A 23,814-nucleotide genomic window follows, 5' to 3' on the forward strand; every position below is an offset into this window, starting at 1 on the left:
GTCTTCTCTACCCAAGAAAGGTAAAAATTTAAAAATAAGTATTTAATAATGGACTTGAAAAATTATTGGGACTGGATAAGAATAGAAGGGTAAAAGACTCAGAGGCTGACATTGGCAATATGGTGGCAGAAGATGCTTGGACAGATAAAAAGAATATGACAAGAAAATAGAGAACAGCAGAGACAAGTCTGTTTAACTCACAGATTACAATTCCTCAAGGGTCCTAATGTTACCACAAGAGTGATGACTCTTTGAAGCTTTTTCTGGCAATGAATCACTGTGACACCTCTAGGTAATATGCATTTTATACCTTCTAGCAACTGATATGCACATAGAATAACAGTTCCCCACTGTCATAATTGGTCAGCCCGTTTGGAAAGGATCTCAGCTAAGAGCATGGCCCCCAGAGAGCGTGGCCAGAGCAAGGTGGCCATTGGTTTGACTCCTGGTGCTGAAACTTCTCATTTGGATGGGTGCTCAATTTCCTAAAGAGACAGGAAATTAATGCTAGAAACAAATAGTACTGAGGAAAAAGTGGTTATGAAGCTTTTACAAGAGAGTGTGTGTCAGCAGATGACATTGTGGGACTTGGGCAACCTGGATGTTCAAACTTAGGAGGTTTTTATGCACCTGTGTAGAAGCCACCAGTCTGGGGAGGATTGTGAGAAAGGTATTCTGTGTTCACCTCAGGACTCACATGCCCAAGTCCTGAAGATGTGCTGGTGGTCTAGACAGCTGCTACCCAAATAAATACCATCATGCACCATGACCGTATTAGATGAAAATGGTTAGGTTTTTATCCAGTAATGTGGGCATACTCCTGTGTTTTGCCGACATTTTGATCTCTGGTGGAAGCCGAGAAGTACCAAAGGCAAAAGCTGCTAGACCCTCTTAGTGCTGTTTTGTTCATTGCCAGCCACCAGCTACCCTCAGGTGCTCCTGGTGGGGATATACACACCTTTTCCAAGTGGCATGTGGAGGTCATCACCAGCATTCACCTGCTGCTTGTTTCCAAGAAGGTAAGCTCCTAAGGGAGAGCCAGCCAGTCTGGTGTGTCTGTGACCAGGAGGAGCGGGCTCCAAGCATTGTATAGGGATGTGGAAAAAAATTGTGGGCACCACTTATCATTTCCATTGTGTTGGAAAGCATTATGCTTCAAAGGAAAAATATTTGCATCATTTTCTGAAATAAAATTATTTTAACAAAAACTTCTGAAAAAATATGAGGCCACTGAGCTTTTGTCCCCATGATCTGTGCATGAAAGTTATCTCTAACATAATCTTCATGTTTGTTGAGGTTTCTTGATGGTGGCATTCACACCTCCAAGCTGCAAAAGGCAGGGAATTCTTTGATTAGCTGTTTGGGTGCTGAATTTTAAAAATTTCCAAATCCTATCTATGTAAAGTATAAATATGTTAAGCATCCTGGATAAAATGGCATTTCTGTAGTGGTGAGAGGTTTTTAGGAAAGAATATATTACTCATGTTTATAAAAATAAAAGAAGCTAAAGGTTTGCCTTCCAGCTACATGTACCAAGATGTAAGAGTCAAAATTGGCTCAGCAAAGACGAGACAAAATAATAAATTATAATACAATACCATAAATATAACAATATTGATTAGAAATGTCTACTAAAGTCAATGACTTCATGTTGTCTTTATTCTTCTTCTCCTCGTGAGTGCTGGAAGCAGTCCCACCCACAGATACCATCTCGACCTGCAGCAAAATAGCAACTGCTGTTTCTCAATCCCATCTTCCCATTGCTCAAGCACCACCACAAATGTGAGGTCTTCAATTCAACCAGGAAACAGGAATTAAGGAGGAAAGTAGTTGTATTGTAAGTATAAAGATCCATCAGAAAAATGCCACTTGTCACTTATTTTTCTTAATGGAAACCGCTTCCAAATCCCTTGATTTGGTCAATTACTCCAGTCAAAAGCTGCTGTCACAAGTGAGGCTGCAGCACCCTTTGCTGAAGCAAGTAAAAGTTTTGAATTGCTATAGTTATAAAAATGAACAGATTTTTCTAAAGTTCTCTTTTGCCCCCTGCCTCTTTGGTATATATGTTAGTATTTGAACTTTTCTCTCTGAAGAATTTAAAATATAAAACAAATCATAAGACATATTCATCATAATTAGACATTTCGGAGGTTAGGCTGCATGCAAATGAAGATATAAGCAAAGTTTTTGAGAGATACTATTTATTTACAGAAATTTGCCATACAAAAAAAAAAAGAAAAAATGGTTAAAGAAGAAGCTAATTCCCTTTTTCCTAACAGACTTTCATTTGAACTTACTTACAAGCATGTTTTCAATGCCAAATTGTGTTTTACAGCCACTTGTATTTCTGCTCCCTTTAAAAATCACATTTTTTAAAATTTGCTTATCTGAGTATATTGGCAGTGTCCTTTACACTTTGTTATATCTTTGGAGATACAGAAATAAAAGCATGTGCATGCTACCAGTGATGGAAAAGAATTTCAACCCGTTGTTATTTGCATTAAAATATAATTGTTCCCTTTATCTACACACAAGTTTAGTATGTCCTGTTTGGTAGAGGCAAATGAACACCTCTATTTAACTATTCACAGGGGTTTGTGTGCTGCTCAGCAAAGACAAATGAACAATGAAAAGTAAAAAATAGCATGTTCCGGGACCTTAGTTTAGTATTACACTGAATTCATGGCACAGATATGCTTTCATTGGTTATGATACTGCTTCTCTAGTGTACAATAAAACTCACCTAAGGTGACCTTTGTCCCATGGTGCACCTCCAATTACACAGAGAAACACAAAGCTATTGAACAGATTAATCTTTTTATCCACTTAATAACTTCCCATTCTCAACTTCAAACAAAAATCTTTGGAGAAAGACTAAAGCACATGACTTTGCAAGTTAGGAAAACCCCTTCTAGAATATGAGAACAAGACATCCTTTAGGAAACTGGAATTTGTTTGGCAACACTGTGAGAGCAATGCAGGTAAGTATCCTTTCAAGTGCTCTCGCGGGCTACCCGAGCGCAGCTTTGCAGGCACATCTTCATTAGTGCAATAGCTATGAAAGCATGGATTTTGAAACGTCAGTTATGACTAGAATTAGATGTATGCACACACGCAAAACCAGACACCTACAAACATTCACGGAGTCACAGGACTGAGGTCACGCTTTGAAATAGAGACCGGGGGTTCTCAGCGGAGACCAGGGCGCTGCGGCCGCCTCTCGTCTCCCGCCCAGGGCTGCGAGATGCAGAACGAGAAGAAACAGAGGAAAGGGAGAGATCCAAGAGGAGAGCAGGGCGGGAACCACTCAAGCGAACAGGCACCCACTGATGACTAAGCTGCTCTGGCTGGTCCCCAGCTCAGCAGGCCAGCGAGGCGCGTTGTCCCGCAGCCGCCTTCCAGGGCTTCCCTCATGACTCATGCCGCAGGGAGCATTCCCCGAAAACGAGCACGCCCCCGGCCGGGGCTTCCGCAGAGGCTCCCGGGGCACTTTCCATGAAACACTCCAGCAGGGCCAGGGAACAGCTTATGCCGAATGTGGCAGAGGTGTCGGTGCTGGCCGGAGAAAGGCTCCGGGGAGTGAGGGAGGGAGCGGGGCCATGCCTCCTTTGGCCCGGCACGCCCGGCACCCTGGTCGCCAGTGCCCGCAGCAGACTGGCCCCCGACGTCCCTCTCATACCGATACCCTGTGCCCAGGGCAGCCTTGTCTTTTGTCGTCCTGAACATCCCGATACCCAGCGCCCGGGGCAGCCAGTCCCGCGATGTCCCCCGCGTCCCGATCCCCAGGGTCCGGTGCAGACGACTGCCCTGTAAGCCAGGCTGTCCCCACGGCCGAGCAGCTGCTCCTCGCCTGCACTCCCCGCAGCCTAAGCAAGCGAAGGGGCTCACCCGGGGAAAGGGGTCTGTAAGATAAAACGTTCACCTTCGAGAGAAAAAAAAACCCGCAACTGTAGACGGGGATGGAGGGACGACCACTATGCTCCAGTTATTCCCGCATTAGCGTGTTAAAATGAGGCACTGGAGATGTCCCTGCAACCTCAGTGTGGAGGGTATGCATGCCCAACCCCGGGCAGATCCTCGGCAGGTGCCCCGAAACATTTTTTGTCGCCTTCAGGAGAAAATCGGGTTTTACTGCAACAGTTCCCGCTGAAGTTGCACCCGACGTGTTAATGGGGAGGGCTACTCACACTTGTTTCAAGCAAGATTGTCTGTTTCAAAGCTTTTGTGTTTTCTTTTGTTTTGGTGGGAGTTTGGATGATGCCTTTGATTATTATTCGTTATTCCGGTTTTATTTTCGAATCAGTGACACAACTTCAAGACTGAGTAATAATTATTTACAGTTCTGGAAAGAGGTGCAAGAGACGTCCAAATGAGCCCCGGTTATGGAATTGGAAACCTTTATTTCCGTAGGCGTACAGGTACATATATGAAGCCAGCAACGATCTGAAGCCCAGGAGGAGAAAAACAACGTGTAAAGACACCATGAATAATCACAACGGTAACCAACCAGTTTCTCTAGTGCTTCTGAAGCACGAGCATCCCTCTCGTCAGCTGTCTTTCGTGCCTTGTCGGGTCACGTAGTGGTGCAGGATAATTAACCTTTGGCTTTCTCTCACACAGTCCTTTGTAGCTTGATCATCTTTCTTCAGATCGCCTTCTTACCGCGGGGGTCCACCTACAATTTCAGCCTCTGTAACCACGGCAAGATACAAGAGGATCTACTAAACGTTTTGGATGCAGACACAACCTTTACACAAGAGGTTGGTGCTTTCTCTGGCGGCATCGGAGGGAAACTGTCGGGATGGCACTGCCTTCACGTTTTTACCCTTGACCACTGGCAGCCACTTTCTGAAAATCTCGGTTAGTAAGCCGGGAGTTGGCTAGTTTAGTAAACCGGTACCTGTGAAACAGGACCTTGAAGTTATGTCCAGCTCTCCTCCGGCGACCTTCCTAAAATGTGCTTCGCTGAAGCTGGGACTGGCAGGGACGGAGAGCAGGAGCCCGAGCGGCCGCTGCCAGAGCTCTACCCGACCCTTCCCAGCGCCTTGCAGACCCGTAGGACTGAAAGTCGCTTGTATAATGCTTCACCGACGCTGAAGATGGTGTCACGGTTGCAAAGGTGATAAGTGGTTTAGAAACTACGCGGAGGGTTGACGCGCGCAGCCGGCCCTTAGCTCAAAGACCAGGCAGTGTTTTTCGGGGAAAGCAGCCCTGCCGCTTGCTCGGGCATCACAGCCTGGAGCTGCCCGGCGCAGCCCAGCAGCGGCCGCCCCGCACGGCCGCCGCCCGACTCCCGCAGCCGCCCACACCCTGCGAGGCCCCGACGGGGCGGGGCGCCGAGACAGGAGGGATGTCGATAACAGGGTGCGCGAGGCAGGCTGGCAGCCGGCGAAGGCGACCCCGTGGGACGTGGCTTTAACACGCATCCCCTGTTATTGTTTCCTTCCAGGAGCTACAACTCGATTTTCACACCTGCGAGGACGCGCCCTCTGAGCCGGCGGGCAAGCAGCTGTCCGAGGTTCGCCCCGGAGCGCGCCCTTCCCGACGGCTAGGTGGCATTCCTTTCCAAAAAAAAAAAAAAAAAAAGAAAAAAGAAAAAAGAGAGAAAAAGGGAAGAGGGGGGCAAGAAAGGGAGAAAGGGGTATAAGGGAATGGGGGAAAGGTGAAGGGGAAAAGGAGGGGAAAAGGAGGAGGAGGGGAGAGGACGGAAAAAGAGAGGAGGAGAGGAAAGTGAGGGAGAGGGAAAGAAGGGAAGCGGGCAGAAAGGGGCAAGGATGAGGAGCTTTATTATGTTTTGGAGTGGTGGATGGGCAGCCTCTTTTTAGGGATGCGTGGGGAGGCGCTGAAGGGAAAAGGAGTTAAGGATCGTGATCGGCCGTCTGCTCGCAGGACTCCAGGCGGGCGGAGCGAGCGGGCCGACTGCTGGAATGCCTCTTGGAGCGGGCGCGGGGATGCGGGGAGCGGCCGGAGCTGTGGCGCGTCACTCGGTCCGTCCTAAAGCACCACTGCCCCGGCTTCTGCGCGTCACAGGAGGGTGCTGGGACAGCGCAGCGGGGCGGGCCCGGAGACAGCACCGGGGGCGCCGCCGGGACGTCAAGCCCGGTCCCGTGCGACAAGAGCAAATCCCGGGAGCTGGTGGCGGTGTGGAGAAGCTACAACAATTTAGGATAGGTGGCCTGGGGGTGGCGCGGTTTTGCATTTTGCGTCCTCCGCCGGACTTCACTTGCATTGTCCGCCGTGCAGTCATAGCAACGCAGTCATCCTGCGGGTTGTTATGTTTCTTTTTTTAATACTCATAATTTATTAAAAAAAAAAAAACAAACAAACCCACATACAAAACAAACACTACTACCACCACCACAAAAACTAAAAACAGACACCTCGGGAAATTCAGAGGTTCCTGATGCGGGTGTCTCGCGGGATGTGCCATCGGAGGTGGGCTCACCTCGCGCTCCGCTGCCGCCTCTGCGGCGGGGCCATCCGCAACCGGAGCTGGTGCTTTGCGAGGGCAAAGGGGATAACAAAATGAAGAATAAAAGGGGATACACAAATAAAGAATAAAAGGAAAAAAAAAAAAAATGCGCAGTCGCGGCTGCGTGGAGTGCTTGTGGCAGAGTTCGCGGCTGACGCTCCCCTGCGCGCCCCGGCGGCATCGCACCCGTGCGCGGCGTGCGGAGCGGGGCCGCCCGTCAGCGGCGCGGAGCGGGCGCGGAGCGGGCGCGGGGGCCGCTTTCGGCGGCGCACGGCGGGGCGGGGCGGGGCGGCGGAAGCGGACGGGCGCTTCCTGCGGGAGGGTGGGCGGATGCGGACGCGGACACGTGCGGAGCGATGGCGCGGGAGGGCGCGGGGCTCTTCGCCGCGTTCCGGGTGCTCGGCCGCTTCAGCGGGCACGTCCCGCACGTCCTGCGCTATCACGGCCGCCACCGCGAATTCTACCTGGCCGCCGCCGTCGGGCGCAGCGTCCACACCTACAATGTGAGTACGCGGCGTCCCGGTCCCCGCTCCTTTTTCCTGGCCTCCTTCCCGCTCCCACCGGCCGTGGGGAGGCCGGGGCCGTGCATGGAGATCCGCCTCTTCCTCCCTTCCTCCTCCGCTCTCGCTGTCATGATGTGGGAGCGTGTGCGGGGCTGCGGCGCCCCAGTGCCGCTCCACTGCAGCCGGCGGTTACCGGGAGGGAGGGAGGGAAAGAGGGAAGCTGCCGGCTGAACGAGCTGGGAATGAGCTTGTTCAGCCATGTGAGCAGCGCTAGCCCATGCGGCACAACCCATCCGTCGGGAGCGCCCAGGTACTGAAGCTTTTCCTTCATTACAAGATAAATTAAAGCTCACCCGCTCTGGTTTAGCGTTTGAGGGTTGCGTTTTAGGGGCGGAGGGCAGTCAGATCCTATTAAAACTCCTGTATGAAAACGGGTAAGCATAGTTGAGTTCAGCAAGATGAAAGCCTCTGATACGGACTCGATTTTTGCAGTGTGGAATCATAAACCCCTTAAGGATGGAAAGGACCTCTGGAGACCACCCAGACCAACCCTCTCTGCCAAGTCAGGGTCACCTAGAGCTTGGTTACAGAGGAATGTGTGTAGGTGGGTTTGGAATGCCTCAAAAGAGGGAGACTCCGTGGCTTCCCTTGGCTCATTAAAAGCATTTTCACTGTATAAGGAAACATTGAGCTGAGTACAGTGAACACCAGAGTGCAGACATCAGGGATCTTCCTGTGCTTCTGTGGCCCCTTCTAGCATTCACTCCTTCAGTCTTCTTCACAGTCTTTGAAGTAGTGATCATCACTGGGCAGGGATGCTTAGATGTTTACAACTAAAGCAAAATCTCTCTGAATAGAGATAAATGGTGGTTGTAGTGAAAATAAGGTAGAAGCAGAGATTATGTGGAAACAAAGGTACCCAAGCTCCTCAGGGTGTCTTAACATGTCCTTGGTTTCCTGTGCATTAGGGTAAAATACATCAGGAAGCACAACTTACTATTGGTGAGTCTTTTAGCAAATGCATTGTCCCATTCCTTTTGACCTACTGTCTGTGTGGTTTTTAGTAAGACAGTATTCTAAACTGGGATGAGTAATCTTCCTGGTTTGTGAAATATCAAATTCATTGTCAGATCTAGGTTAATGCCTAGAATTTTTAATTTGTTTATACCTAATTCCTTGCAATCAATCACTAAAAATGCCTTTTTAACATTTTCATTGCAGGTGAAGAAGCTTGGTATTGTTGCTGTGAGTAAGTACTCATAAATTGTTCATTTCTCTTATTTTGTGAGTTTTTATTAAACATGTCCAACATCTGCGCTTCATTTTCAAGTAAAAAACAAGAAAATCAATTATGCTTACTAACATTTACACTGAAATATATTAAAAGGAGTCTCAGAAATCTAAAATAGCAGTTTGGAAATAAGACTGCTGTTGAAACTGAAATTTAGAGACATACCTTTTGAACCTTCTGTTCTTACCATCTTTTTCTTCCAAAAACACCTCTAAGCCATAAGGATTGCACAGTGAATAAAGCTCAATTATTAATTTATTGAATTAATTTCAGATTGCTTTTTTGTTGTATTTGTGATTATTAGAAGAGTGTTTTAGGAGGAAATTAACTACATGAAGAAAATAAATGTGGATGCCTTCCAGGAGTGTTAGGAGTTGACTGTACTGGTGCATACAAAGGATATGAATTGATGGCTTGACATTCACTTGGCCTTTGGTGGCAGACAACTCTGGGTGTCAGCAGCAGGGCCCACGTTCTTCAACACCATCCCCAGCAGCCTGGGTGATGAGGCAGCAGGCACCCTTAGGACAAACTTGCAGAGGATGCTGTTTTAGGAGGAGTAGCTGACACCCGGAATGGCAGAGTTTCGGTCCAGGGAGCTGTCACAAAACACAAAGCCTGGGCCCACAGGAACCTTGCCAAGTCCAGTGAGGACAAGTGCAGAATCCTGCTGCGCCTGGGACAGAGCAAGCTGGGAACTGACTCCTCATGATCCTGCTGGGGAGAAGCTGGGGCTGTGCTGGTGCTAGGCTGAATGTTGGCCAAAAACACAGTAACTGTGAGTAAGGCAGGTTGTGTATTGAGCCTCCATCCAGCAGATCAGGCAAAGCTGTTCTTCCCTTGCACCTCATGCTGGTGGGGCCATGCCTGGACTGCAGAACCCTGTTAGTGTGGTTCTGTCCCTTCCACAGCTCCTCTTTCTCCTGCAGGAAGCATGCTGAGGAGCAGGAGAATGTCGGGGCCTACAGCAAGCAGCATGAAAAGAGACATTGGAGTAACTGGATCTGTTTAGTGCTAAGAAGGGCAAGATTCAGGGTGGCCCCGAGGATGCCTGAAGGGCAGTAGATGGTGGGGTTGGATTTGTGCTGATGGTGGTAGTGGTGGACAGAGCAGCAAGGGGTAACTCCCACAGATTGCAGCCTGAGAGGGTCACAGTGGAGAGTAGGAAAAATGTCCTGAAGGGGTAACTGTGGTACAGTGTACACCTTGAGGAGAACTCATTCTTCAGAAGTGTTCAAGACTCAGCTGGGCACAGCTGCAGCTAACCCGGTCTACTACAGGTGATAAACTTTGTGAGGAGCTGGTGGCATGTTGAACCAGTTGATTTCTAAAAGTCCCTTTCACTTGGCACTTACACAATTCAGAGGGATGCACTCTGTCTTGAAAAGTAGGGGCTTTACTTCGGTCTACTTCTGTTTTGTAAAACCAAAATTTTTACAGAGATGTCATATATAAAGTATTTTCTATTAATAGAGCATCTGTAAATTTCAGAATAAATGCCACACAACCAGGACTAGATTTAGATTATCAGGTATGCATTTTTAAAGCTGTAAACACTTAAACTTTGTTTTCATCTTGCAAAATCATAAAAACATTGCATATTCTGGTCTGCGGTGGGCTGCATCTTCTTACATGTATAATCATCTAAGCTTTTTGAGAAATTGTTTACATACAAAACTGTGATTGAAAAAAATGAATGCTGTGCCTCTCCTTTTATGTTGCTGTTGGTTTGTTGATGTTATGTGGTTGATGCTCTGAACTTTTCTTTTTAATTTGGGTCTGCCTAAAACTGTCTTAGTCTAAGCAGCCTTGCATACAGGGCCTGTGGAGTACCAGGTGTCTGTAACTTGGTTGTAAGCCGAAGTCACTTCAGAGGCGGTGTGGGAAGATATGTTCAAACAAATGAAACCTCATAGAGTGCAACCTTCTTTTATGTCGTATTTTAGTTCTTTCTTGTGAAGCTGTGCTGCAGTACAGTAGAGGGTGCAGTTTTCTTTGTACCTGCTAACAATTCACAGTACAAAACACCTTTGTGGGAAAGGCTGCTGTGTGACCATGCTAGTTTGTTTCATAGGTGCACTCCCACAGTGATTTTTGACCTGGTGTTTCTCTGCAGAAGTGTAAAGTGCTTTAGTAATTTACGTTTTTATATTTCCTTGGATTGAAAGTATTATTCCCTATAGTATTTTTTTTTTCATTTTTCTTCTATTTGGGACCACATCAGCAATTTCTCAGTATGGTCTGGAACTTTGATTCTTTTACCTTTGGGGCTAGTAAATATCCCGATAATTAGATACTCCTGAACCAGTCATGAGGTAGGGAATGAGATGTATTCTTAGAGCATTAAATTCTCAGTGTAATCAAGAGATAGGTGCAGGAGTGAGTCACTAACTCCCAGGCCTGCAGAATAACTTAACCTAATAAGCATTACTAATGCTGAGACTTTGATTTATCATCTGTGTTTTCAGCTGTCACAAAGCTAATGTGTCCCTTCACTTACAGAGATAGTTCACTACTTTATTATTAAGTGTTTTTCAAAAGAACCACCTTATGTTCTACCAATGTTATGTTACTTATGGTGTTGTTAATGGTGTAACGTTTTGTAGTAATATTTGCATTCTTCTGAAATGTGCGCATTTCTCTAAAATTCTACATGATGTTCGAACAGAGGTCTTTCTTTGTGGGTCACCATGCCAAAGAAATACACTGTCAAGCTTTCTCTCTTGCTAGGAACCTGAAACTCATTTAACTTTTCTTTTGTTTGGTCAACAGGTAACACTTTGCCACAAGACATCACCTGTTTGGCAGCAGATCGCATGCTGATATTTGCTTCATATGACAACATTCTCCATGCTTTTGCCAGGAACAAAGAGGTTTCTATTAACTTACTTATTACTCAGTAGTACAAAACAGTTGTGTAGTGTCTGTGGTATCAAGGCAGTTAATTTTCTATGAATGCCTATTTCTGTAGCTGTTTGGTACCTTCAGTTTTAGGGAAACAAGCCGTAAAATGAGGAGTAAAAAGCTTAAACTGGAAGAATGTAAAAGGAAATTCCATAATGCTGAACTGTGTTAGGCATATTAATTAGAATAATTAAGTAGCTATTTCAAGATTTAAAAAATCATCAATTCATGTAAGCTAAATTAATTGAAAATAAATAATTAAAAGTACTTAGGTAGCATATTTTTTGCAAACAGTTTTAAATATCAGATATAATTATCTCTCTTGCATTTCAAGTTGTGTGGCCTTTACATGAATTTTGTTTGAACTTGTTGCTAACATCTGTTAGCTGTCCTCAGGTATTATGTTAACGTGATATCCTACCTTAACAGCTTATTAGAAGCATTTCTATTTTGAAATTTTAGGTGGTTCATACCTATGAAGGCCACAAGGCAAGGATACACCTTCTACAGCCTTTTGGTGATCATGTCATCTCTGTGGATGTTGATAATGTTCTTATTGTTTGGGATATACAGTCAGAAGGTGAGAGATTTTATTTTTGTTGCACTGTTAGACATTCAGAAATGAAGAAAATGAAGAAAAAGGTTTTTTTTTTTTAAATGCACATGTTCAGAAGTAGTTTATTCTTAAAAAAGGAAAATTCTTAAATGATCGTGCTACTTAGTTGGTGATCTGAAGTCTTAATCCTGCAGTAATGTTTCATGAATGGATGTTCTACCATGTGCAGAGGCCCAGTAAGATTCTGTGTAGGTGTAAAAGGGAGAATGATTATATGAAAATTACATTTTAGTGTTCCATTTTCTTGTAAAGGCTGTGCTAGAGCAGCTTTGGCATTATTTCTAATTTTTGTAATTCCTTGATATCTACCAGAATGGGTACAATTAAATTCTAATGAATAATCTTTTTGTGTGTGTCAGCATCTTCTCATGCCAAGTTGTCAAGTGCTTTGTGAAATTGTGCTTCAGTGCCCCAAACATTTTTCTTTAGAAAGCTTTCATTGATGTGGCCAGTGCTATTCTCTGTGTGCTGGTTGTCAAAAGTGTCTGTAACCAGGCTTTACACATCTGGAGTTGCTGTAACAAACAAAATGCATGCTGATCAGATGAGGTGTTTTGCTCAGGCAGGAGCAGGAATCCCTCAGAAAGATATAAATCAGATAAAGATACGGTATTGCCAGTACTGTTGTACTGCATAGACTTATAGGGAAAAAATACACCTTCAAGCCAACAGATGTTTACATGGTGAAGAAGTTTATCCTCTTCTGTTACACATTAGCTAATCCTTTAATGTAAGAAAAAACAGTTGCAGGATTTGAAGAGTTAAACCTCTATCCTGCTTTTACATTTGCAAAGGGATGCCAAGCCTGCAGATTTGTAGGGATAGCTACACTAACACTATTTTTTCTTGCTGTTTTTGCAGAAGAATATCTTCAGATAGATTTTGATAAAGCCACATTTGCAGTTTCTGCACTTCTGCATCCCAGCACTTATCTTAATAAAATTCTCCTTGGGAGTGAACAAGGAACCTTACAGCTATGGAATATAAGATCCAAGTAAGATTCTTGCTACTTTGGCTATGCTTCAAGTAGTTTGATAGGCAACAAATGATACTGTTAAGTATGGAATCTTTTACTGAGTATTGGCACAGGTTTTCAGTTGATATATTTCCAGGAACAAGGACTGCTGCTGCTTCCTGAATGTTGATGCCTTTCAGGTTGTGTGTTGTAAGAGTAATCTCCTTGCAAAATGTCAGGGGTTGTTCAGAATTTTTTTTTTTTTAATTTCTTGGAATCACATAGCTTTCACATGAAAGCTATTGGAAAAATAGTAAAAACATGTTCAGGCCTCCTGCCTCCCATCTTCCAAGCTTGACTTTTTTTGGTTGTTGTGGGTCCAAGGAAGTGCTGGCAGGTAGAGTGGAGGTAATTACTAGCATTTGAGCCTTAGTCTCAGGTAAGAGATGCATAGACATGCAGTTGTCTCTGAGCATGTCCCAGTAGATCATCATCCATAATGTCAGTATTTCATTCCTACCATGAGCAGCTGCTTTCCTAAATCATGAAAGTTGCAGGTACAGTGAGCTTCACTGCATGTTAATGTTCATACTGCAAATACATGTTAAGTCAGCTTGCATAAATCAGTGTTTCATTCTCCTAACTCAGCTTGCCATGGTATCACAAATATTTATTTTGTTTCATACGTTCATGGCATGTAGTTATGTTACTGTTGTGGTATTAATACACAACACTGTTTTTTCAATAAAATTCAGCCATAAGTTTTATTTTTAACCTTACTTCTTAGTATCACAGGGTTTTTTTGCTTTCTATCTGACTTATAAGAACAGAAACCTGATATACTTTCCTGTATGAGTACACATAAAGCAACCATTGTGTCATGGAAAATCCCTTTAGAGTTAATTGATTTGAGTTTTTTATGTTTGTTTTACAGCAAACTCCTTTACTCATTTCCAGGATGGGGCTTAGCAGTCACAACTCTTGAACAAGTTAGTATTTTTTGTTATCTTTTATTTTCATATGTAGCTGGTCAAGAACAGCAGGCAAAATACTGTTTAAAATGACATCAGTAAAGATGGCATGCATTCTCCCAGGTAATTGTAGTAATCCTATTGACTGAAGGTTTATTATCTGCTCTTCCTCTATTCCTAGTTCTGTTGCATTTAGCATCTTAACCTGTTTTGTGTTCATCACATCCATAGTCTTCACTGGATAATGTCATGAAGTCACAGAATTTTCAAGATGCATGTGTATCATGAAGCTTCATGCCACTTGCAGTTTTTTGCTAAATTTACTTCAGAGTTTGATAAAATGTAGATTTTGTTGATTCAGTAAAAGGTTTTTAGCTATAAAAGTAAGCTAAAACTTATCCATAGCATTGATGACAGCTGTGAAAATGGTCAGCATTGTCTAGGGTAAAACTTGTAAATATGTGGGGGAGTGTGGCAGGGTGTATGATGGTCTTCCAGAGCTGCTGGACACTGAAAGTGATCTGTTTTTCAAAGGATTCCCAGCTTCTGGAAACAGAATTTTTTCATTTCTTGCAGGCTCCAGCAGTGGATGTTGTTGCTGTCGGCCTTGTATCTGGTCATATCATTGTACATAATATTAAGTTTGATGAAACTCTGATGAAATTTCAGCAGGACTGGGGTCCCATCACAGCAATATCTTTTCGTACTGGTAAGACCTAGTGTTTTTAGTGCAAATATATATGAAAGCACTAACACTAATGAAACTGAGGAGAACAGTTTGTCATAAAATATTTCAGAATCAAATTTGTGCTGAGAGTGTCAGTTTTCAAAGGCTGAAGGTTATCTAGAAAAGGTAGTAATAAGTGAGATAATGTATTTTCATCATGCTAGCTGTTTTGTAGCATTTTCTTGTGTTCTTTTTGCACAGAAAGTGACATACAGTATACTTGAAAAGAAAAGTTGGTTTACAGTGTACCAAGAGCTAACACAGTACACAATTGTCAGAGGTATTTTAATCAATACATCCTGCTTTAGTGTCCATACCTACTGCTCGGCAGTGTCTTTCCCGTCCCAGACAATATGTTAGTGTTAATAGTTGGGTGAATACTGAATGGATGTTACAGGGAAATCTTAACTTGTATTTATAGCTTTTTTTTGTCTAACAAACATGTCCTAATTGTTAAGGCTTGTTGCTTTAATGCTGATCCTGCCTACAGAGCTGTTAATACTGAATCTAATCTCTCATTCAAATAATCTTGTGAATCTTAACAGAATATAGATTGAGTGCAGATCATGTTGAGGAGGAATGCTGCTGCAGAAAATGGTGGAAAGACGTGTGAGAAGTAGAAGAGTCTTTTTGTGTCAATATGTATTGTGTTTTCAAGCAAAATCTCTAGCTCTGATTGCTGGATTTAGAGAGTTTATTGTTCTCTGATATGAAAAAGTTGTGTTTTTTTAATCAGTGAGTTTTGTTTCTTTTCTGATAGATATACTACAATATTTCTGTTAAAATCTACATTATTTCTAGCATCAACTTGAGATTTCTTTTTCCTTGTGGTTATAGACTTTTCTATCATCAGTTTTAAGATGTGACAAGACAGTAGGGATGAGCTGAATGTCAATAAGCAAACCTTTTGATCTTTCTTTTTTTTTTTTTTTTTTTTTTTTGAGCAGACGGACACCCAGTAATGGCAGCTGGTAGCCCGGTTGGACACATTGCTTTGTGGGATCTAGAAGAGAAGAAACTAATGTGTCAGATGCAAGATGCCCATTCCACAGCAATAGCTGGCATGACATTTGTCCCTGGAGAGCCACTTCTTATAACTAATGGTGCTGATAATGCTCTACGGGTGAGTTACAATCGCTGCTGGTCTCTAAAACCAATACAACAGAACTCAAATTGCTGGTCTCAGTTGGACTGTACTGAGCTGTAGTTTAAAGATTTGGTGCTTTGTTATCATTGCTTCATTTACTGCTTTGTGGTACCCTTGAAGAACAAAGCTATGGATCCACTTTTCCAGAACCACACTTTATATCCCACTATTCTCTTAAATCTTGATCCATTTTGATAATGTTTCGGATCATAAGCAGTTGCTGTTGATAAAGTCCCTCATGCTGCATGTCCTTTGATGCCACTAGGCTTTGGTGGATGGGCAGAATGAGCAGCAGGAAACAAATAAGGTGATGTGATTGAAACTTCCAAAGTTTTAGTTAGGGTTAAGGCTGAAAGCCAGTGTGTGAAGTTGGCTGCAAATCTCCCATATAAATGTGTTCTACTGACAAGAGGTACAATTATTGACAAGGCAGTGTTTATCAGCCTGTTTTTTTTTCTGCTTATGTTGGTGTGCAGGTTTGGATTTTTGATGGGCCTGGTGGTACAGGTCGCGTATTGAGAAGCCGAATGGGGCATAGCGCACCACCAACAAAAATCAGATATCATGGGCAAAATGGAGAGCAAATTCTTAGTGCAGGTATGAATCTCCATTCTTCTTCAGTCTGATTTCTTGCTGTGATAAAGAAAACGTGCAGAGTTAAGTGTCTACACTACATTATATTTCAAGTGTTGTATAATGTGTTTATGAAACATAGTAAGTAGCTAACATAAACAGTGTAATTCATTACTGTAACAAAGTGTTTGACTAGAGTTTTCCTACTCTAGTAGGAAACTAGAGTTTCCCTAGAGTAACATATCAGCAAGCTGAAGAGTACTTGAAAGCAGAATAGCAAAGGAGCTGCGCTTATCATCCATATTTATATATTTGATTAGTAAAAATGGTTTTGTTATCTTCTGAGCAAGTATTAGCTGGTCAGAATGAAACCTGTAACAACTCGAAAAATTTGGTTGTGGCAGGGGAAAAATAAGCAGCATAATGCGTTTAGTAACTAATTTTTAGTAACTGCTTTTTCCACTGGTTTGGTCAAGCTTTGTGGCTTGCACTGTTGTGATATATTACAGCTTACATGTGTCTGTAATATATATTTCCAAGGTTGCTTTATACTGAAATATTAATCTAAAAGTGTAAAAAGTGCATAAGTGACTCCCCTTCCTTAGAAACTAACATATTTAGAAATACTTCTTAGGAGAGTGAAGTGCTAGAACAGACCATGTTTTACCCCAGACTACTTAGGTGATAGGGTGATAGAGACTTGCCATTTAGTCTCTAATTACTCCTAACTAATGAATTGTCTGTATGGGCTACTTTTGAAAACATTACACTACCTGTACTAAAATCTTTCTGGTCATCCAACTAGTGACTCGCATTGAGTTATTGTCTGTATTTCAGCTCACACCAGACAAACCACAGTCTCAAGTGTTGCTTAACAAATCTTCACATCTGCTTTTGCAGTGGAGAGGGCACAAACAGAACCTTTACAATGAAAAGGGTCTTAACCTTTGAGATCTGATGTATCTGCAGTGCAGAGAGACTAACATTCTACACTCCTTTCTGAAACAGTGGTAAAACTTTGTGCAGCAGAAGTGAATTAAGGTTGCCTTTCATGGGCTACTGGTTTCCATAGAAGAGGCATCCCCTCAAGTTAACTTCATAAAACTTCATTAATGTCACGGACATTACAGAGTCAGAGGAATTGAACATGGAAAAGATGTCTGTGAAGAGCGGTCATTCTTGTAATGTATGGGGCAGAGTTGTAGGAATGGGGTGTAGGCCCTAGAAAATTAGGCTCTATTAGTTCTGCTACTTAGAGTGTATCTGTATTTATTCTTGGACCAGAATTTTTCATAAATACTATATTACAGTGATTGAAATTGCTTATTGCTTACCTTTTACTTTTCTTGCTCAAACAGCTTATGAGTAAAGTTGATTTTTGCCCTTCACTGCTCTGTGCTAATACTTTCTTAGGTCAAGATGGAACCTTGCAATCTTTTTCAACAGTGCATGAAAAGTTCAATAAAAGTTTAGGACGTGGTAAGTATTTCAGTCAAAGTACAAACACTGGAGAAAAGAGGGCCCAAAAAGCATTTATGTAAACATTAGACAGGCCTTATTTTCACTTTTAACTGTTCTATAAAAGCTAATCACTTCAGTTATTCTGCAAACTCAGTCCTTCCTGCAGTAAGTGTACTCTCATATTTGATTATACTTTAAAAAAGAGATTTCTGATCCAGGCAGTGTATGTTACTTCACTGTGGGAAACACTGTGCATGATTTTTGTATTAAAAATGTGTAAAACAGTACCTGACATTTCAGCACATGTAATTGCAACTTTTTACCCTGTTTCCATTCTGTTCAATTGACTAAATTATTAGCTAATTCATATTTCTTGGCTTGAGTTCCTTTGATTCAGTGTAGAGTTTGACTTAAACACATCTTGCACACCATACCATGGTTAAGGAACACTTTTATTTGGGAGAGCAAGGATCAGAAAGACTAAAGTAATTCTTAGTTTTAGGTATCTGTCCATGTTGTTATATATGTGTTTGGACCTATTTGAAAAGATGCATAAAAATTAATTTGGGCATAAATTTGAAATTCAAGATTCTTTGGTTACTGAAAGGTCTGGGTGCTATTTATTTGTTGCTTTATATAGTCATGTCTATAGGACCATGTTTTTAGCTGTGATGGGGGAACCTTTGCCTCAGGATTTCAGCACAAGATCCTGGAACAAGTAGTTTGAGTAGTGAGTTCACAGCTGTGAATGTAAAAGGCTGATTTGCTCAGCATTGCATGAATTTTAACAGAAACTATTAGTGTTCCTAGCTCCACAAACCTAGGGAACAGGGATGTGTATATTTCAGCCAAATGTTTCTAAATTTAAAAGAAGATTTGCATTTTGTTAACAGTCCCTTTTAAACCATTATTCTCAGTTCTGACAATGAGACTGAGACCCTTCATGTCTATTTTTAAGGTTCAATTAATAAAAAGAAATCGAAAAAGAAAGGCCTTAAGCTGGACACGATGGCACTTCCACCAATTACAGCCTTTGCTTCAGGTGAGTGGCCTTTGACATAGGTTACAAACTAAATGTGCATATATTTTCTTTATATATTAATTTCACTTTTTAACCCTAAAAACACTATTGTTTTGGAAGCACGTGCGATATCTAGATTGTTCTGTAGCCTTTCATGAGCTACTGAATGACAGTTAAAAATTGCATTTGACTTGGTAAACTGTTCCAATATCTCAAAAAGAGCATTTTTTATTGAAATATTCTTATTTGGCTCTTGGCTTGAAAATCTCCTGCATGAGAACCAAAATCTACAGATGTACATATTATTCCAGGCTGCAGAACCAGCAGCGAGGTGGAGAATGATCTTTGTCAGCTAAGGAAGTCTTAGTTACACTTACAGTTGATTTTGAGTCCTCAGTACTTATTTGAGTCATTTTTTAAAGCTGAATTTCAAGTAATCCATTCATTTGTAATTCACTATGCAAATAATGAATCTAACTTCTTTAGGCAGAATTATTATTTTCCTTCATCAAAATGGTGCTTCTTTGAATTAACGACCTTATTTTCAGACTTGAAATCTCTCTTGACAAAAGTGTAGCTATTTTCTCCTCTGAGGATGTTTTATTTTTTCCTGTGTTGAAAGATCTGGATTTACAATTTTGTGAAGCCATTTGACTTCTGTGGTACAGACTGTCTGTACACTCTTGTTGCAAGTATGTGCGAATATTTTTAATATTTATATTTAAAATCAATTAATTTTAAAATTAATATTAGAGCTGCCTGTGTTTGAAGACTTAAATCCTCCACTTATTTAAGAACATTTTAGAGTTGCTTCTTTGTTCAGTTAAGTGAACCAGTTTGCATCTTGTTTTAATTGTTGAAGTTCTAGAAATACCTAGTTTCAAGCTCTCAATTTTTTTAAATTTCCAGAAAAAAAAAATCAAACTTGTTCATTATTTAGATCTCCATATATCATATTTGAAACAAAGTTTGGATACTGAGCTTTTGATCAACAATTTTCCTGGAAATGCAAAAGAAGTATTTTGTTATGTGAAGCAGATTTAGCTCTTAAACCCGACTTTATCTGGTAGTTTCTGCTGCTTCAACAGCTGAAGTAAAAGTTAAAGACACTCAGCTGGAAATGTCTACAGATTGAGCAGTCTAAATAATTTAAGCCAGTTTAAAACATTTACATTGAAATATGCATTTCAAACTTCAGAGGTTAAAATATGCAAAGACACAAAGTGTAAGGTATGAAACAATGCTTGAGGTTTTGTTGTTAACATTTTATTTGCACTACACATGTACAGCTGCTTGCCCAGTGGTATTTCTGAGTGCTAGTCTTTCGAGTGTGCAACAAGAACACTAAATATGAACTGTTCTGTCCAAAGGTACTTTAAAATATCAGGAGAGTTGAAGTTTGACTTTAGAATTACTGTTTCTACAGTAATTACTCTGTGTTATCTTGCAGAAGTGGCACATCAGAGTGACTGGGATGGTATTGTTGCCTGCCATCAGGGATATATAACCTGTACAACCTGGAACTACCAGAAAACCTCCATGGGAGCTCACAAACTGAGGCCAGAAGAATTTAGCAAACACAAACCTATTGATATATATGCAACAGTAAGTTTACTTAGGATAAGATTTCTTCAGATTCACATTGTATGCTATTTTGATTCCTGTTGGTACAGAAATAATGCTTAGAATGAAAAAGCAGTGTGTCCAGTGAGCTGGTTTGTAATGCTTATGGTCTTATGAAAAGCTGTTCTTTTTCCCTAAACATTCAGGTTACGTGCACTAACTTTCTGGCTCAGAGAGGTGGTTAGTGTTTACCCTTAGTGTGTCACAGCAATGTAAGAGTTGTCTGTATGCCTGTGCTGATTAGCTTACTCTGAGAATGCAGATTGCTGAAGATTCTGGGCTTTTTTTGGCTGTACAGAGAAGTGTATTTCCAAATTGTAAGAGGGATATTACCTCAAAAATCCTTTACAGCTTGAGCTGGATACAACGACATTGTGTCAAACACACAGTGATGGGGATACAAATGTTTGCTGAGGTTTACCAGCTTTTTAAAGGAGGAATTACTGTGGCACACCTCATTTGCTAGGGGTTCATGCAATTCCTGTGTCTTGGTTTTTTGACATTATGCTTAGTAGTTAGGTGTTAGATAAATTGAATTGTAAATATCTAGTTTTCTTTTGACTACTGGGTTCTTTGGACTGCATCTTTCCAAAGACATCTAGACCATTGTTTCTTTGTTTCTTCCTATTTAAACTCTGTGTGACCTCACCCTAATTTGGGCAGGTATTGGTGACATAGGCATTGAAAGAGGCATGCAGTTGCCACACTTACAGTTTGTCTTAAGGACTGAATTTGTGGCAGTCTTTATTATTTAATTTACAGTGCTGATATTACTACCTATGGCTTCTGATGGATCACTAAGCTAGGATTTCACTATCTTTCACAACCATGCATTGCCATATTTATTACATGTTGACTCTTTGTTCATTTTGAGAGCTTCTCCCTCTGCTTTCTTGAGATGTAATTTGTTTGTTCTGTGCAGGTTTCCTCAAAAAACGTTTTAGTGTTTTGTTTTCTTGGTATGCTATGTGCACCTTCTAACAACTTTGCTAATTGACAGATATCTAAAGAATGGTTTTTATAGGTGCTTTGTGTTGTTGATTGATTTTTTTTTTTTAATTCCCTTGAAAGGCAGTTGACATTACCTCGTGTGGTAACTTTGCTGTAATTGGGATGTCAACTGGACAGGTAGATGTGTATAACATGCAGTCTGGCATTCACAGAGGGCGTTATGGCAAAGAAACAGGTAAGAGCTCCTATAAACTTCCTAAATACTGACACTTAACAGAACAGCAGTCACCTTGTGTTCTGTCATAATGAAAATTCAGTGTAGATTCTGAGTTGAATTTGGGATGCATTTCAACTTTTCTACTTATGCTGCCCTGTCTTATCTTGCAATCAGAAACCTGACTTGAGGGACAGGATCCTTGATAACTTTAACAGCTCTGATGTTAGCAAATTGTCAGTTACCACAATGATTAACACTTAAATGAGACGCTCTGACCTCCACTCTTCTTGAGATAGTCACATTTCCAGTATTTGGCTTCTTTTTTTATAGGGTTCCATCTCCTAGATAAATTTTCCCATCTGTTTTGTGCTCCCTGCTTAGAAATGAAAGGAAAATTGAAGTCCTAATTAAGTCCAGCTCTTTGCATATGATGTTATTGATGTTGTTCCAGCTGCAAATTTAGGACGTAATGTGACAGTGCCCTGACATTTCCTTTTAGAGTTGCATAGATATATATTTCATGCATATGTATTTTATGTATATTTCATATACTCTCATACATGTTTTTTTGGCACTCATGATCTGAATTTTTTTGTTTTAGCAACAAGGAAAGAGTCCTGCCGAGCCCTTAAGACTTACTGGATTTATAAAAGCCATCTAGCTCAGCGAACATGAAGTGGTCTCTTTATAAGATCATTGGTTGATAATGGGAAGAATTTTCCAATTTTGCTTACTGGCCAGTAGCCCTAGGTATAGATTAAGAAATAAAATTGATCCAAAACCAGAGGAGCTATGCCTTGTCTTTAAACTGCAGTGTGAAGTAGCTTTGGAAAACTCCCAGACTTTGTGCCTGAAGTTGTAAATTTTGTCTGGAGTGGTAGGTCCTCTTGGAGGCATTCCTTAAGTGATTCAAAAAGTCCCTCAAATCTCACAATCACAAAAAGTTCCCCAAACTGAAAGCAGAAATGAGATCTAACACTCAGCTTCAATTGCACTTCTTACTTTTATTCTAGGTGTTTACTTGAAATCAATTTGGTTTCAGTAGAGACAAAAAAAATGCTGGAGCATCTCGTCAAGTGGCTTTCAAATTGTCATATGTCTGCTGATCATTCATTGTAGTCAGGCAAAGATAAACAAAATAGTGTTTGGCATTCAGCTGATTTCTGTGCTAAGTTTAAATTCTGAAATAATACTCTATTTTCTCTTGATTTGCAGCACATGAAGGGGCCATTAGAGGGGTAGCAGTGGATGGATTGAACCAGCTGGTAATCACAGCTGGTAGTGAAGGATTAATTAAATTTTGGAAATTCAAAATGAAAGATCTCGTTTATTCCACTGAACTTCCTTCTTCCCCAAGTGGAATTCTGCTTCACAGAGACAGGTAAGAAACTGAAGTTATTTCATGTGTACATTGTTTTGGTGAACACGCTTATCTAGAATGGCAACCAGAATTCTTAATTAGAATATATTAGAATTTATACTTCTAATGCTTTGAAATACAACTGACTAGTAGACAGAGGATGGCAGGACATTTTATTAGATTGAAGGAATATAAGACTTGTTATTTTTAGGCTAAAAGATACCTGGAGCAATGTTAGGATGTTTTTATTTTTTGTCTCTTGAGTATTCCCTCTCATGTGTGTTGATGTTTCTTGGCAGTGGTATTCTGGGAATTGCCTTTGATGACTTCACTATTAGTGTTTTGGATATAGAAACCAGGAAGATTGTCAGGACATTCTCAGGACACCATGGACAGATTAATGACATGGTAATTGTTAACTCATTTCCTGTAACAAGTGCCATACAGAGATACTTAACAGATTTTACAGATGGTGGATTTCTCTGCATGTATTAAATCATTGGGTATAATGTTCACTCTGTGAACAATAAAGCTGTAGTTCAGCTCCACAGCACTTTTAGCCACATTAGTTTGGAAATGTAAAGTGGTCAAATTGCCATCTATTTTTGAATGTGCTTTGTGATTTAAGTATAACTTTTAACTATAACAACAAGCTGATTTGAGAGTCAAACAAAACAAAGCACTGGGAATAATGAAAACTGCATTGAGGAGTAAAATTGTGCTGAAATATCAGCTGTATATATAAAAAAGATGAGCAAACAGAAAACAGATCTGAGATTATGCAGCACATTGATAATTCCTTATTTACATCTTACATAATAGTACATCGTAGTGTTCATTTAAATCGTTTTTAGCTTCAAATTTATTTATAAATGCTACTAAAATAGTATTTACTTGACTTACTCAACTTTAGGCTTAGAAATAGGTTTCCAATTTGAACATAAAAGTGAGGACTGAAGTGCTTTGACTAACAGTGAGATGCATCTTGTGTTTTATATTTGAGCCTGTTCCTAAAAAGCTTC

At 41.2% G+C, this 23,814-nt stretch overlaps 1 protein-coding gene across 1 annotated transcript in view; it reads left to right on the forward strand.

Moving 5' to 3' along the window:
• The first annotated feature begins 6,815 nt into the window (after nt 1–6,815).
• Nucleotides 6,816–23,814, forward strand: part of WDR36 (WD repeat domain 36) — a 29,093-nt gene continuing 12,094 nt past the window's right edge. Inside the window, exons 1-15 of the mRNA XM_053932770.1 lie at nt 6,816–6,975; nt 8,197–8,224; nt 11,039–11,139; nt 11,633–11,750; nt 12,648–12,780; nt 13,676–13,730; nt 14,289–14,421; nt 15,387–15,562; nt 16,063–16,183; nt 17,573–17,638; nt 18,579–18,662; nt 20,092–20,246; nt 21,336–21,450; nt 22,648–22,813; nt 23,092–23,200. Coding sequence (XP_053788745.1) covers nt 6,829–6,975; nt 8,197–8,224; nt 11,039–11,139; nt 11,633–11,750; nt 12,648–12,780; nt 13,676–13,730; nt 14,289–14,421; nt 15,387–15,562; nt 16,063–16,183; nt 17,573–17,638; nt 18,579–18,662; nt 20,092–20,246; nt 21,336–21,450; nt 22,648–22,813; nt 23,092–23,200 — 1,707 coding nt within the window. The 5' untranslated portion in view covers nt 6,816–6,828. The remainder of the gene's footprint in view (nt 6,976–8,196; nt 8,225–11,038; nt 11,140–11,632; nt 11,751–12,647; nt 12,781–13,675; nt 13,731–14,288; nt 14,422–15,386; nt 15,563–16,062; nt 16,184–17,572; nt 17,639–18,578; nt 18,663–20,091; nt 20,247–21,335; nt 21,451–22,647; nt 22,814–23,091; nt 23,201–23,814) is intronic.

Source organism: Vidua chalybeata, chromosome Z, assembly GCF_026979565.1.
Source record: "Vidua chalybeata isolate OUT-0048 chromosome Z, bVidCha1 merged haplotype, whole genome shotgun sequence".
In the NCBI taxonomy this organism is placed as follows: Eukaryota; Metazoa; Chordata; class Aves; order Passeriformes; family Viduidae; genus Vidua; species Vidua chalybeata.